Source organism: Corvus moneduloides, chromosome 12 (genome assembly GCF_009650955.1).
Source record: "Corvus moneduloides isolate bCorMon1 chromosome 12, bCorMon1.pri, whole genome shotgun sequence".
Classification (NCBI taxonomy): Eukaryota; Metazoa; Chordata; class Aves; order Passeriformes; family Corvidae; genus Corvus; species Corvus moneduloides.
Window position 1 is genome coordinate 6,955,349 of NC_045487.1, and position 12,703 is coordinate 6,968,051.

General features: G+C 50.9%; 1 protein-coding gene across 1 annotated transcript in view; it reads left to right on the forward strand.

The window, feature by feature from the left end:
- LOC116450072 (hydrocephalus-inducing protein homolog) overlaps positions 1-12,089 on the forward strand; it is a 34,134-nt gene extending 22,045 nt beyond the window's left edge. The window contains exons 22-33 of the mRNA XM_032122115.1: positions 671-854; positions 1,978-2,076; positions 2,780-2,989; positions 3,785-3,922; positions 5,486-5,663; positions 6,178-6,336; positions 6,442-6,695; positions 7,362-7,495; positions 8,503-8,639; positions 9,492-9,613; positions 9,689-9,816; positions 10,680-12,089. Coding sequence (XP_031978006.1) covers positions 671-854; positions 1,978-2,076; positions 2,780-2,989; positions 3,785-3,922; positions 5,486-5,663; positions 6,178-6,336; positions 6,442-6,695; positions 7,362-7,495; positions 8,503-8,639; positions 9,492-9,613; positions 9,689-9,816; positions 10,680-10,758 — 1,822 coding nt within the window. The 3' untranslated portion in view covers positions 10,759-12,089. The remainder of the gene's footprint in view (positions 1-670; positions 855-1,977; positions 2,077-2,779; positions 2,990-3,784; positions 3,923-5,485; positions 5,664-6,177; positions 6,337-6,441; positions 6,696-7,361; positions 7,496-8,502; positions 8,640-9,491; positions 9,614-9,688; positions 9,817-10,679) is intronic.
- Positions 12,090-12,703: the final 614 nt, after the last annotated feature.

Below are 12,703 nucleotides of genomic sequence, written 5' to 3' on the forward strand. Positions count from 1 at the left end.
GCTCAAAGGGAATGACCTCAATAGCTCTGAGGAGAGTTGTGTTTGACTGTGTGGGGAACACTTGCAGCCTGGCACGGTGTCAGGCAGGCACGGCTTGAGTGTGTCCCCAGCATGGCATTAGAAACACAAGCAGAGCACCTGCTGTGATTTAAAGCAGGGAATGTGACCTGAGTTACCTGGGAGTGTTGGAAAATAATAACTTCCCCCTAACCCTCCCAACAACGTTGGGGAAACACTCCACATAAACACCTGGGAGAGCTGCAGAGCTTCTGGCGTTGGCCTTGAGGGGGACGAGGAAGGGTTGATGCTTTCAGACGGGTGCCAGGGGGGCTGTGCTGGCTCATCACTGGCCAGATCTGCCCCTTTGTGCTTCAGTCACACTTTTTTGCAGTTTCTCTCTTTTCCTTTCCTGCTGTGCTTTTTGCCTCCCCATGAGGTCTTCATCTCTGTTCTCTGTAGTTCCTCACTGCAAGCAGTTACCATCTGCAAGCCCAGCATCATCCCTGGGCTGTGCTGAGCATGGACCTGCTCCAGTCTGCTTTGGCAGTGGCTGTTACTGAGCTCACCACACCAGCACCCAGCCAGGGGCCACATCCCGATGAGGAGCTGCTCTTTCAGGCATCCCTCTCTCCCGCTACAGGGCCATGATCATAGTTATGTTATTTTCCAGGTTCCTCCCGTCACCACCTACATTCAAACCCCAGTCATCAAAGAAGGAGCAAGTGTTTCCAAGGAGACACTCCAAGACTGAAGGTGTGGAGGAGCCAACCGAAGCCCCGGAAGCAATGCAGGATCCTGCTCGGGAGAATCCTGCCCAGCAGCCAGCAAATGCAGAGGACTCCCTGGAAGCAGAGGTAGATTTTCTTGCACATCTACCACTTGCATTGCCTCCCCAGCTTGCCACCAAAAAATCACGCTCGTGCCGACCTCCCTTTTTGCTGCCCTGCTGTCCTGTGCCCTGAGAGTGGGCTGGGCAGCAGGGCCAGTGGCTGGACATGAGGTGTGTGGGGAGGGAGAAAGAGGATAGTTTTGCTTGGAGAAGCTCACTCAGATCCTGCAGACCTATGCTGAGTTTGGGATTTTTTTGGCTTATTTTCTTTACAATGTCAAATGAGGTCTTTATCTGCATCATGATGAGAAGACTTCCAGCTTCCTTCGTGTGTCAAGCTGTGAGGAGCCCTGATCTCCATGTACCCGCTTCCCAAGCCAGCTCGAGCGCTCACACCTCTGCCTTCACCCGACAGCTGCTATTGCAGTGACAGCCCCAGAGCTGTCTTTTATAGAGCAAGACCTTGCAAAGTGACTGTCTCTTCCTCCAAGCAAGGAAAAAGGCCTTTGCTCTGCCAACTTGCCTGGTGAACATCAGCACTCTGGAGTGGAAAGTGGGTCCTTGTTCTGCATCATGTGGAACAGAGGCTGCTCATGGGGAAATACGACGAAAGGAAGCAGAACAGTTTCTCAAAGTGTCAATGTTGGCATTAAGTTTAAGGAGAGGGGTTGTACCTGCTCACACACAACACCGTTCTGAATCAGGAGAAACAAAGCCCTATAGATGCAATGAATAGTGTGGCTGAATGTTTTCAGATAGAAGCGTAAAATCATCTTTATTTCCTGGTTGTTGTCATGTATGCACAAGTAAACCAGGGAAATTCAAGTGGTCATCCTAGAATCCTGGAATGGTTTGGCTTGGAAGAGACCTTCAGAAATTGTGTAGTTCCAGCCCTCCCTGCCTGAGTGCTGGGGGCACCCAGTTCCCTTGTGCAAGTTTGATGTAGGAAGTGTAGATGGAACCCAGGTCTCATCTGTAGGTGGGCTTGGACCCACACTCGACTGCTGGCATGGACATTTTCACACTTGATTTGTGCCCAGGTCCCTTCTCAGCCGCTCCTGGTGTGGTGAGGTGGTGGAGCCTGCAGCGGAGTGATCTTGCTCAGACCAGCCAGCTGCTCACTGCAGCCTGTGGTGCTTGTTTTCCAGGAGCTGTCATCCACTGCTGTGGAGCCTCAGAAGCTGGTGAGGATGAGGGGATTGAGTCAATTCACAGCAGTGGAGCACCTCAACTTGGGAATACAGGAGGTAAGTGGGAATCTGTCTCACTTCCATGTTTCCAATGTGGAAAGCGGTTGTGTAGCCCCCACTCCCACTGGTGGCCCTCAGCATAGCCCACAGAGGGGCCTCGCATCCCTCCAAGCCCATCACAAAGCTCTGCTGAAGCAGCTGGTCACTGGACAGGCCATGTGGGACATCTTGTAGGGCTGCCCCAGGACATTCCCTGTGCAGCACCTGTGGAAGGCATTGCTCCCATTTACCTCATCAGGTGGTTGACAGGAAAGTTTGGTAGGAACTTTTGCTGTAGCAGCTTGAGAAAGCAGCACGTAGATCAGAGAGAGAGGGAAAAGCCTCAGAAGTCAGATGAGCTGGGCTAGAGTCCTTCCCCCAGCTCCACGGGGCTCCCGCCTCCGAGTCTCCTGTTTTTCTGAAGGCAGCGAGAAGTGTTTCTAAAGGCAAGTTCTGCAGCAGAGAGAATTTCTTGCTGCCGGGAAACACTCCAGTTTACTTTAATGTAGTGATACAAATTGATAAGTGATGATGGGAGAAGACTTTCCCCATGGTCCCTCTACTGGTCAGTGGCATGGACACAGGATGAGAACTGGGTGATTCTGGCTGTGTTTGGGGAGTAGGCCCCTCCAGAGCTGACTGTACTTTACTCCAAGCCACAGCTGCTCTTCTGCATGCATTTCCACACTCAGCACCTCCATCTCTCCTCCCCTCCCTCCAGGTTTTCAATGTCCAGCCACTGTGGGGTGTGCTGCCGCCGGGCCAGAGCGAGCTGGTCACCTTCAGCTTCTTTGGCCACGCCAACATCGTCGCCCGTGTCACGGCGCTCTGCCACGTGGAGGGGGGCCCCACCTACGAGGTGGCGCTGGCCGGGGCGGCTTCATGCCCCAGCTACCAGCTGGACATGGAGGAGATCGACTGGGGGCTGCAGGTACTGCACACTTCTCCTGGCACAGCTCCTTGGCTTGGAATCACAGCCAGCGGGTTCCTGCCCACCTCGATGCCAGGCTCTGTCCCCTTCTCAGCTCCTCTGTTGGCTCTGGGGCTTAGAATACAGCCTTTGAGGGATATGTCCAGCATCCAAGCTGGTTTAAAACGGCCATCTCCATCCCTCCCCTCCCCCCCGGCCGAGGGACATAACACCCTCCTCTTCAAGGCACCTAACACTGCCTCCTGGGGAAGGCAGGGCCCCAGTGAAGATGTCCAGAGGGGTGTGTCCCTGAGACATCCCTCCACTGCTCTGCTCCTAAAGCTTGAGCTTCAAGGAAATGCTCTTGTCTAATGCTCTCTTAATCCACAAAATAATCCAGGGAGGAAGTTGGGCTTTCAGTCACTGTAGCTGAAGAGAATGTCCCAGAATAATCCCCACTTTACTTCTTTTCAGTTAAAAGCCCACAGATACTTCCAGCTGCTGGCCCTGTCTGTGTTGCCCTATGTGTCTCTCTTGTCACCAATATTTCTTGCCAATATTTGCATGCAGGTGCCTTTTCTTCTGGAATGCCTCAGTGCCACCTCCTTTGTTTCTCCTGGCTGTTGGTGACCCCTCAGAGTGCAGAGGACCTGTGTCCTCTGGTTCATTTATTACTGGCCCTTGCATGGTTTTACCACCCCTCTGTAGCTGCATTGTTGCATTGTGGCTGTTTGCTTTCAACCCCGTGGAAGAGGAAGGAGCTTCCCAGCATCAGGCCTTTATCTATAACTTCCCACTCCTCTATCCTCTCTCCAGGTATTTAACCAAGTCCTCAAAGCAGAGGTCACCCTGCGGAACACCGGGGCGGTTGAATTCACCTACGTGGTGCCAAACAGCAGCACTGGCACTGCAGCAAACCCTCTGCCTGGTGTGCCCGTGGTCGTGCCCACCACAGTGAGTAGCACAAGTATTTGGCTCTGGCCTTGTATCAGGTAGCCCAGGAGAGGGTTAAAGGAAAAAAGCAGGAAAAAGAAGGAAAAAAAGCGGGGGGGGTGTGTGGGGGGGGGGGGGAACCACCAAACCCAGCCCTGAGAGATAGGGCTGTGAGCAATTGCTGCTGGGGGCAGAGAGGTCACGTAAGTGCTCACCTAAGGGACTCCCCCATGGCCTTGGCTGGCAGGTACCACTGGCCAGAGGCACGAGTGCTGGGCTCTCTGGCTGATACTGGAGTTGGGTGCTGCTGACTTTACTGAGGGTCACCTTATTCCTTGTCCCTGCCTCCCCACTGCCAGCACTAAGCAGCATTTACATAATCCTTGCTTGGGCCTGAAAATGCTTTGCCAGAAATTGTCACAGCCTCTGTACTGGTTCCTCCCTCCTCCAGCTTTGCTTCTCTGCAGCAGCTTTGTGGGGCAGTGAGGGGGCCAGGGAGGAGTGGGGCTGAAAGACCAAGGAGAAGAGTTTGCAGCATCCCACCATCCTAGCTTCTCAGTCCTGCCTGGATGTCTTGGAGCTTTGGCAGCATTCCTGTCTTTGGCCCTCTTTGGAGCGGGCAGAGGAAGCCAAATGGCTTTCTCACTGTTTCATGCCTGTCTCGTCCAAGGGATGACACGCTGGTGCCCTCTTCCTGCGAGCACCCGCAGACACAGCTCTGCGTGGGCCCCGCACTCAGTTGCTGGAGCAGCATCCAGGTGCTGGCACCTTGGCCGGGCTCCCTTTGGCTGCAGCCGTGTTGTGTGCCGGAGGAACTCGGGAGAGCGAGTGGCAGGGTTTGTCCTGCTCAGCTGCTTCTCCCTGCAGTGCCAACAGGAATGGGGAGCCGAGGGCCCCGCCCAGTGTACTGGGGCGAGCCAAGGAAAGCTGCAGCTGCGTCCTGTCACCCAGAGCCGTGTTTTCCTTCAGCCTCGCTGGCGTGAGCCCAGCCTGGGGCTTGGACAGCATTTCTGGAAGCCCAAAGAGGAGGATGGCCCTTCCTGCCATCACTCTCATCCCCAGATCCCATCCTAGTCTCTGCTCCTGCATTTCCAGAGACGTATGTCTGCAAGAAGCCATGGGTCAGGATGCGCTTGGTGGAACTGCAGGGGCAGAAAGTGTTTTTGTTGGGATCAATAATAAGGGATCAGGCCCTTCAACACCAGCCTGGAATTGCTGATGTGCTGTGACAGGGCCTGCTGGCCCTCCTGAGAGTGCAGGTGCTTCACTCCTCTTCCACAGAGCCTGGCAAAAGAGCTTTTATTTATTGAGCATGGCCCTTGCTGGCAGAGGGCAAATGCCGTGAGCAGCAGAGCTGTGTTCACATCAGGCTGTGCTGGGGCTGCAGCCTTTCGAGCCCTCAGGAGGACACACTGCACCCCAGGGTTGGAGGTGCAAGCTTTTGGGCACAAGGAAGTTAGAAAGTGATGTGGTCTGATATTTTCTTCTAGATAAGAACCTGTCTTCTAAGCCTGTCTGTCCCCTGATCCATCCCCATCAAACCTTCTTTGATGCATTCCCTTTCTCCTCTCCCGTCCCTTGCAGGGTTCCATTGCGCCTGGCAAAGAGCAAGTGTTGAAAGTCTATTACCTGCCAGGAAGGCCAAGAGTCTTCTGCACGACTTTCCAGGTTCAAGTGGGTTGTCTGGAACCAGCAGAAATCCGCCTGAAAGGAGAGGGGGCCTTCCCTGTGATTACCATGGACCTACCCTGGATGTTGAAAGGTCAGCACTGCCTGTCTTCTTCCAGGAAGATCCCCTGTTTTTTCCTGTACCATAGCGCATTGGGCAGCTCACACCCATGTCCACCAAGTCTGGAGGTTGCAGGGCTGCCAGACCAACACTTGACCTCTCTGGTTGCTTCCTGAGTCTTGAGCAGTTGAGCCCATTTGGGCTTTCTCCCAGGAACCATCCTGCAGATCTTGCCAGCATATTGTTGGAGGCCTGGAAAGATGATGGCTAGGCAGAAAAGCTCAGGGAAGCTGTAAGAGAGGCTGGCAGGGCTTTTGGCAGGGTTGGATTTGCTTGACATTGCAGGGGATGAGATGCTCCTCTGTGAGGTGGAAGATAAGTGAGAGTGAACATGAGGACTCAGAGAGGAGCAGCAGCATCCACTTTTCATAGATGGCTTGAGGGGTTTGTTTCTGGGAGAGGCCAGTATTGGGGAAGTGGGACTTCCTATCTTAAATGGGATTGGCAATGTACCCACGCTTCTATTTGTGGATAATTTTTCCTTCAGGAAATAAAAAATATGAGAAGATACTGAAAGAGATAAGACACAACATGGAAATACCCATAAAGGGCAGCGAACCATCTATTCTGAACCTGGAACAATGCACGGATGACTCTGATGCCAAGAAGGAGCAGTGTTCACTTTCTGTAGAGGACTCGGAGGAGGGTTTGTTTCTGGGAGAGGCCAGTGTTGGGGAAATGGAACTTCCCTACTTAAACGGGATTGGCAATGTGCCTAGTCTTCTATTTAAGGATAATTTTTTTTCTTCAGAAAGTGAAGAGATACTGCAAGAGGAAGAAGAAAACCTGGAGGAAGAAGGACAGAGAAGTGAATCATATTATCTGTGGTCATCTGCAGTCATGGAGTCGCCCATGGAGTCGTCCCGGAAGTCATCCAGGAAGTTGTCCATGAAATCATTGATGGAGTCATTGATGGAGCCATCCATGGAGTCATTTATGAAGTCATTCATGGAGCCACCCATGGAGTCCTCCCCAGAGTCATACAAGGATGAGTCTGGCACCATTGTAAGAACAGCTGCTCCCCCATTTGGCAGATGCCAACTTCCCCATGTCACTTGAGCCCCTTGCACCCCATAGTAGCTTTCTGGTGCCCTGCTGGCACTTGAGACCTCCCTGCCCATACCTGGCCACGACCATGTGTCTGCTCAGCATTGCCCCAGGGGCTGCCCCTCTGGTCATGATCCCTCATGGAGATGCACTAACTTCCCAGTTACCCCAGGGAGGGATCCTGAAGGCCATGCTCAAGGGATGGAAGGAGAAGCAGGTAATTTCTGGGAAGCTGGATGTTCCCAACCCAAGCCCTGCAAGGTTTACAGACCTTAACAGCAGCAGCTTGACTGTGCCATGGGATTGTGTTGGCAGTGCTTTTTTCCAAACTGCTTTGGCACTGGCTGAGGGCAGGCAAGTATTTGGAGCTCTGGAAGGTTCTTGGCTTGTCTGTGTGTCTGGCCAGATCAGCTTTGCTAACAGTGGCTGGGCAGGCAAAGATGCTGGAGTTACTTCCCTGGAGATGAGGTCCTGGCTAAGAGAGCAGGCGGTGTCACAGACACTGAGCAGCCAGACAGGAGCACCCCATCTCCCCTCTCAACAAGAGCAGGGTGGGATCCTTCTATCAGATGCAAACCTTGGGGAAGACCTTTGCTAACCATACACTGTCTTTTCTTTTGTCAGTGGGAGACTTGGATGCAGATGGAGATAGAGAAGAAGCTGATAGAGGATCGTGTTCTGGAGCTGGAGAGAGCTGTCGCCTCCTGTGGCCCGAAGGACAGGGTCTTTAATAAGCAGATGCGCCAGAGTCTTGTCAAGTGAGTAGGGACTCCTGTCCCCACTTCCAGGTGCCCTGTGGGTAACACTCAGCAGTGCCCTCTGCTCCTGGGAGCTCCTTGTGTCTGCAGAGCTGGGAATAGCTGGGGACTTCAGAAAGGGTCTGGTCCTGCTGGCTGTGACATGCTCTCTGTGAGCAGCTGAGTGCCCTCCCTTCCCCACCATCATGCTGAACTTGGGACTGCTCAGCTTCCCACAAGTGTGGGGCTCTGTTCCTAGAGCTGTGGGGGTCCAGTGCAGACCATCAAGCCCTTACAGAGGCAGCACAGACACCGTCCCTGCTGACAACTCCAAGCTGCTATCTTGGTTCCAACTAACAGAGCACACTGAGCAAGAGGTCAACAAACCCTTGGAAACCCTAAGTCAGGTAGCTTGCATGCTGGTGAGGTGGCAGGTCTTACCTAGGTAATTTTCTCTGTGCTCCTTCATAATGCAGCACAGGCACAGGAGGTTCTACTTCAGGAAGAAGATGCTCTGCAAAACAGTTCATTCATGTGCTTTCCTGAGTTGGATTGCTCTGGGAAAGGACCTTCCTGTGAATTTTGCCAGTATTGATTATTACATTTATTGATGCTGCTTTGGTGGCAATGCTGGTTGCAGAGCAGGTAAATCTTGTACAGGCAAATCTTATTCCTAGGCCCCAAAGCAATTTCAGGCTCAGGCTGTACACCAGGCTAAGCAGTTTCACTGAGACCACTGGCGGCCCAGTGTCCTCACCTCTACTGGATTTTCATAGCAGGGGAGCTGTGACCAGTGTCCATTTTAAACTAATTTTATTTTCAGGTATCACTGGTAGCTAATAAAACCTAGGACCTGCACTCCCTGTGATTTCTCAGTCATTGCCAAGTGGTCAGGCCTTGAGTTTCATAAGCTTGAGTTGAATTTTTACAGCACTGAATCCAGAATTATCCACTTTATTTGTATCTTCCATCCACTTGAAGATGTAGCCAGGCTGTGGTTTAAGGACTGTCCTTACTCCTTCTTCCAGCATTGAGCTGTCAGAGTACATCCTGAGGATGGGCAAGGTCCCTCTCAATGAATCTGTAAGTCATACTGTGACCATCAGCAACCCCGGGCTGCTGCCAGTGTCCTTCCAGGTCAATGGAAGTGTCCTGCAGCACACAGGTAAGAGTGCTGGAGAGACTTCCTGTGGGCATGAAGAGGCTGTCTTGAGCAGATTAGCTTAAGCCACTAAACATGGGGCAGGGTTTTGAGTGTTTTCCTCCTGGGGCCCCTGCTGGGAGCTTCAGAGCCTGAACTCTCCTGGCCAGCCATGCCCAAGGACCTGGCCTGCCTGCAATTGCCTTAATGCTTCAGTGTAGGGGCCAGATGGGCTCATCACCCTGGTCACCTCTCAGCATCTTCTGCCCTTCGCTCCCATGAGCATCAAGCACAGAGTTTTTGGGCACTCTGTGAACTTGTGTTGCAAACTCGTGGGATCTGTTGTGATTTGGAAGTGCTTTGTTTAGAGTTCACACTGTCACAGCGCTTGTGTTAAGCCTTTATTGAGAAAATAGACTGTGATATCCTCTGGTGGATCAAAAGAGGCTTCCAAAAGAGGCCTTGAGGCAAGGCTGCACTTCCATCAAACAGTGGCTCACTGTGTCTAAGGGGAGCTCAGGTGTCTCCCCTAAGTTGTTGTCACAGAAACAGCACAGCATGGGGGGATCTTAATTGGAAATTCTCCTTTGTAGAGCTCTGTGCAACCTTCACTGAGGTGCCTAATGAAGGAATTGCTGGTGCTCCTCAGCTGATCTGTTTTGGTTTTACCATCCAAGGTGGACCTTGGATGCTGGCTGTGAAAGCCCTTTGTCTTTGAGTGGTGGGTGACAAGGGAAAAACAGCAGAAGCATCTCCAGAAATGCAGAAGGGTCTTTCCCAGAGATGCCAGCCAGGACACCTGTATGACCTTAACGTGCTTGTGACACATTTCCTCTTGCTTGTGTATCTCAGCTGCTTTATTTTCATCCGTTCAAGGTTTCAGCGTGGACCTGGACCACGTGCAGGGCCTGACATACTGCCACTCCCACAAATTTGAAGTGCACTTTAATAGTGCCAACCTGCCACTGGGAGAAGTGGATGTGCTCCTGCCCATCAAGGTACCACAGGTTTTTGGGCTAGCACAGTAGCAGATGTCACCTGGACTCCCAGCTGAATCCTCTGTCCTTCTCTAGGTAGCAGGAGGCTGCACAGTTCACATCCATTTCTATGCCACTGTGATTGACACCTTCTCCACCAAATGCAAATTACCCAGAAAGGGACAGAAGAGCAATGGCAGCAAGATCTTGAGGAGCTCCAAAAGGTCTTTTGACTTTTCTTTGTTAAGGTGATGATACAGTTGGGGTCTCTCGGTTTCAGCAGAAGCCAAGGACTCTTAGTGCACCCAAAAATCAAATCCTGTGGCTCCTACTCAAAGATGCTTTGGTTGGAGAGCTTTGGTTGCTGCCCCAGGGATGAGGAATGCTCACTTCAGCAATAACATCCTTGCATCAATCAGTTGCACGATTTTTCCAGTTGGGAAGGGGAGGTGTTTACAGTGGCCTGGCAGAGAGCTGTATTGCTGAGCAGAGAAAAGGGGTTTTGCTCACAGGCTGGTGTCCAACATCTCTCCAGGGCCTCTTCAGCTGAGGGGGTTCCCCAGCATCATGCTGGGTCTGGGAGGGTTGTTCCTACTTGGGAAACTGGAGGAGCAGTAGCTGTGCTCCCTCTCAAAGCTGCCTTTACTTGTGGCCACCCCACCCTCCATACTTTGAGCTCTCAGATAGATACTGCCATAATCAGGTGATAAGATTTCTGAGCCACTTTCTGAACTTGGAGAGCTTGTGGTGTGTTCTCTCTTGTGACTGAGAGAGATTTGTATTTAAGTGTTTATACCTATAAAGTAAATAGAGTATTCAGAGTCAGTAAAGGGTCAAGCACCAGCCAACTCTTCTTCACTTGCTGTGTAGATAGCAGGAAGGGCAACTGAACTGGTGACCTTCCTGATTTCCAAATGGCCTTATTTAGGGTAGCCCTCATTTACTTTCCTCGTTGGTGTATGATTCCATGAAGCATTTTCCTCGTGTTCTGGAATACAGAGGTTAAGCAGGAAAAATTGTTATTTTTTTAAAAAACTTTGCCTATTTCCATACCTGTGTGATTGAAATGACATGGTTTCTTCTCCAGTGGTACTGCCAACCTTGCAAGTTCATCTGAGGATAAAGAACCTGAATCTTCCATATATTCCTCAAAAGACAAACCTTGAAAAGTTCAGTCCTGAAGTTCTTTCTGAAACTGTTAATGTCTTTATGAAGAAGTTTTTTTACACTAAGCCAGTGAATGCTTTTACATGTGATCACATGGAATTTCACTTACTCTGAAGGACTCAATGAATGAAGAAGCTTAACTGAGTGATAAGAACCTGGAGGACTGGCATCAGCACCCCTCATTTACCAATAAAGCAGAGAAAATAATGTCACATGCAAAGAAATCTGTGAACGCTGAGCTCTGTACCCAGGCATGGTGCAAATTTCATGAGATCCTGTGCAGTTTTTCTCTTCTCCCCAAAGAAGCTCTTCAGGACGGAGAACTGAATTCTGTCCACCTCTGTGAAGCACCTGGAGCTTTTATAGCCAGCCTTAACCACTACTTGAAGTCCCACCATGTCCCTTGCCATTGGAATTGGGTAGCTAATACTCTAAACCCGTATCATGAAGCCAATGACACCCTTATGATGATCATGGATGACCGTCTGATAGCAAATATGTTACCGTGGTGGTACTTTGGCCCAGGTAACACTGGGGATTGTGGCAGACTCGTAGAGAGAAGATTCATGGTCAGGTGTGAGATGGATGACAATGATTATGTGGATAATTATGACTAAACTTGTTGCTAATACAGTATCTAATTATTGTCAATGCAGTATAAAATATAAGCAGGTCTAAAGGGTTTTAATATAAGCAGGTTTGGCTAGAAATGTAGAGGTTTAGAGTCTTTGGCACTGCAGAACTCACACTGACAAAGTAACAAAGCACCTCTGGAGCCACTTCAGGATTTTATCTCCAGACATGACTGGATCTTAGTTGGATCTGCACTCAGAGGCACCAGGAAGCCTGGTGGGGCATGCAAGGAGCTCAAGTGGCACAGGGGGAGGGTGGCACGTGCCTTTCAACACTTGCTCCTTGCCAGGCACAATGGAACCCTGCAGGGGATGGGAGAAGAGGGAGGGAATGAACCAAAGAAGCTTTGATGGGGGATGGCTCAGGGGACAGACAGGCTGAGAAGACAGGTTCTCATCTAGAAGAAAACATCAGCCCACATCACCTTCGAACTTCCTTGTGCCCAAAAGCTCGAGCCTCTGAGCCCAGGGTGCAGCGTGTCCTCCTGAGGACTCACAAGCCCCAGCACAGCCTGCTGTGAGCACAGCTCTGCTGCTAACAGGACTTGCCCTCTGCCAGCAAGAGCCATGTTGAGCAAATAAAAGCTCTTTTGCCAGATGCTTTGTAAAAAAATCTCATTTGACTATATTATTTGCCTTGTTTTTATAAGATTACACAACATTTTACTTGGCATAGTTGGCAGGATGCCAAAAGGGTTTTGGGGAGTCAGGGCTGTGCCCCTTCTCCTTTAGGGATAGAATGGGTGAAGGAGAAGGGATTGGACCTGGAGGAGGTGATAGAGAGACGCAGCAGTGCCGCTGCGGCAGAAGAGGAGATGGTAAAGAGACCGCGTGTGCCACCTTGGGAGCGTGCCTGGTACAGGCACAGGCACATTGCGATGATTCCAGAAGACTGGAAGTAGAGAAACAGCTAGAAACAGGTGTCATAAAACAACTAACAGGGAAGGAGAGCAAATATGTTTATTGGAATGAAGGATTAAAATAAAGCTGTCACCAAAAAAAAAAAAAAAAAAAAAAAAAAAAAAAAAAGATTATCCGCTTCTGGATGGTGACAGCAGCTGTGGATCCAGAGGGCAGGTATGGGGATATTTGGGGAGCTTCTGATGAAGTTCTGAAGGATTAGGGGAGTTAGAGGAAAGAAGCATGTGGCCCCTTATTTAAAAAGGTCTGTAGGTCCACGTGGCCAATATTGCCTCTACCACTGTACACCCAACCCCAGGGATGGGGCTGGAACTTGGTGCACTACAACCTAAACTTTTGTGTAGCCCAGGGGAAACAGAAACTGAGTGTTTGTGGAGAGTCTCTGTACTAA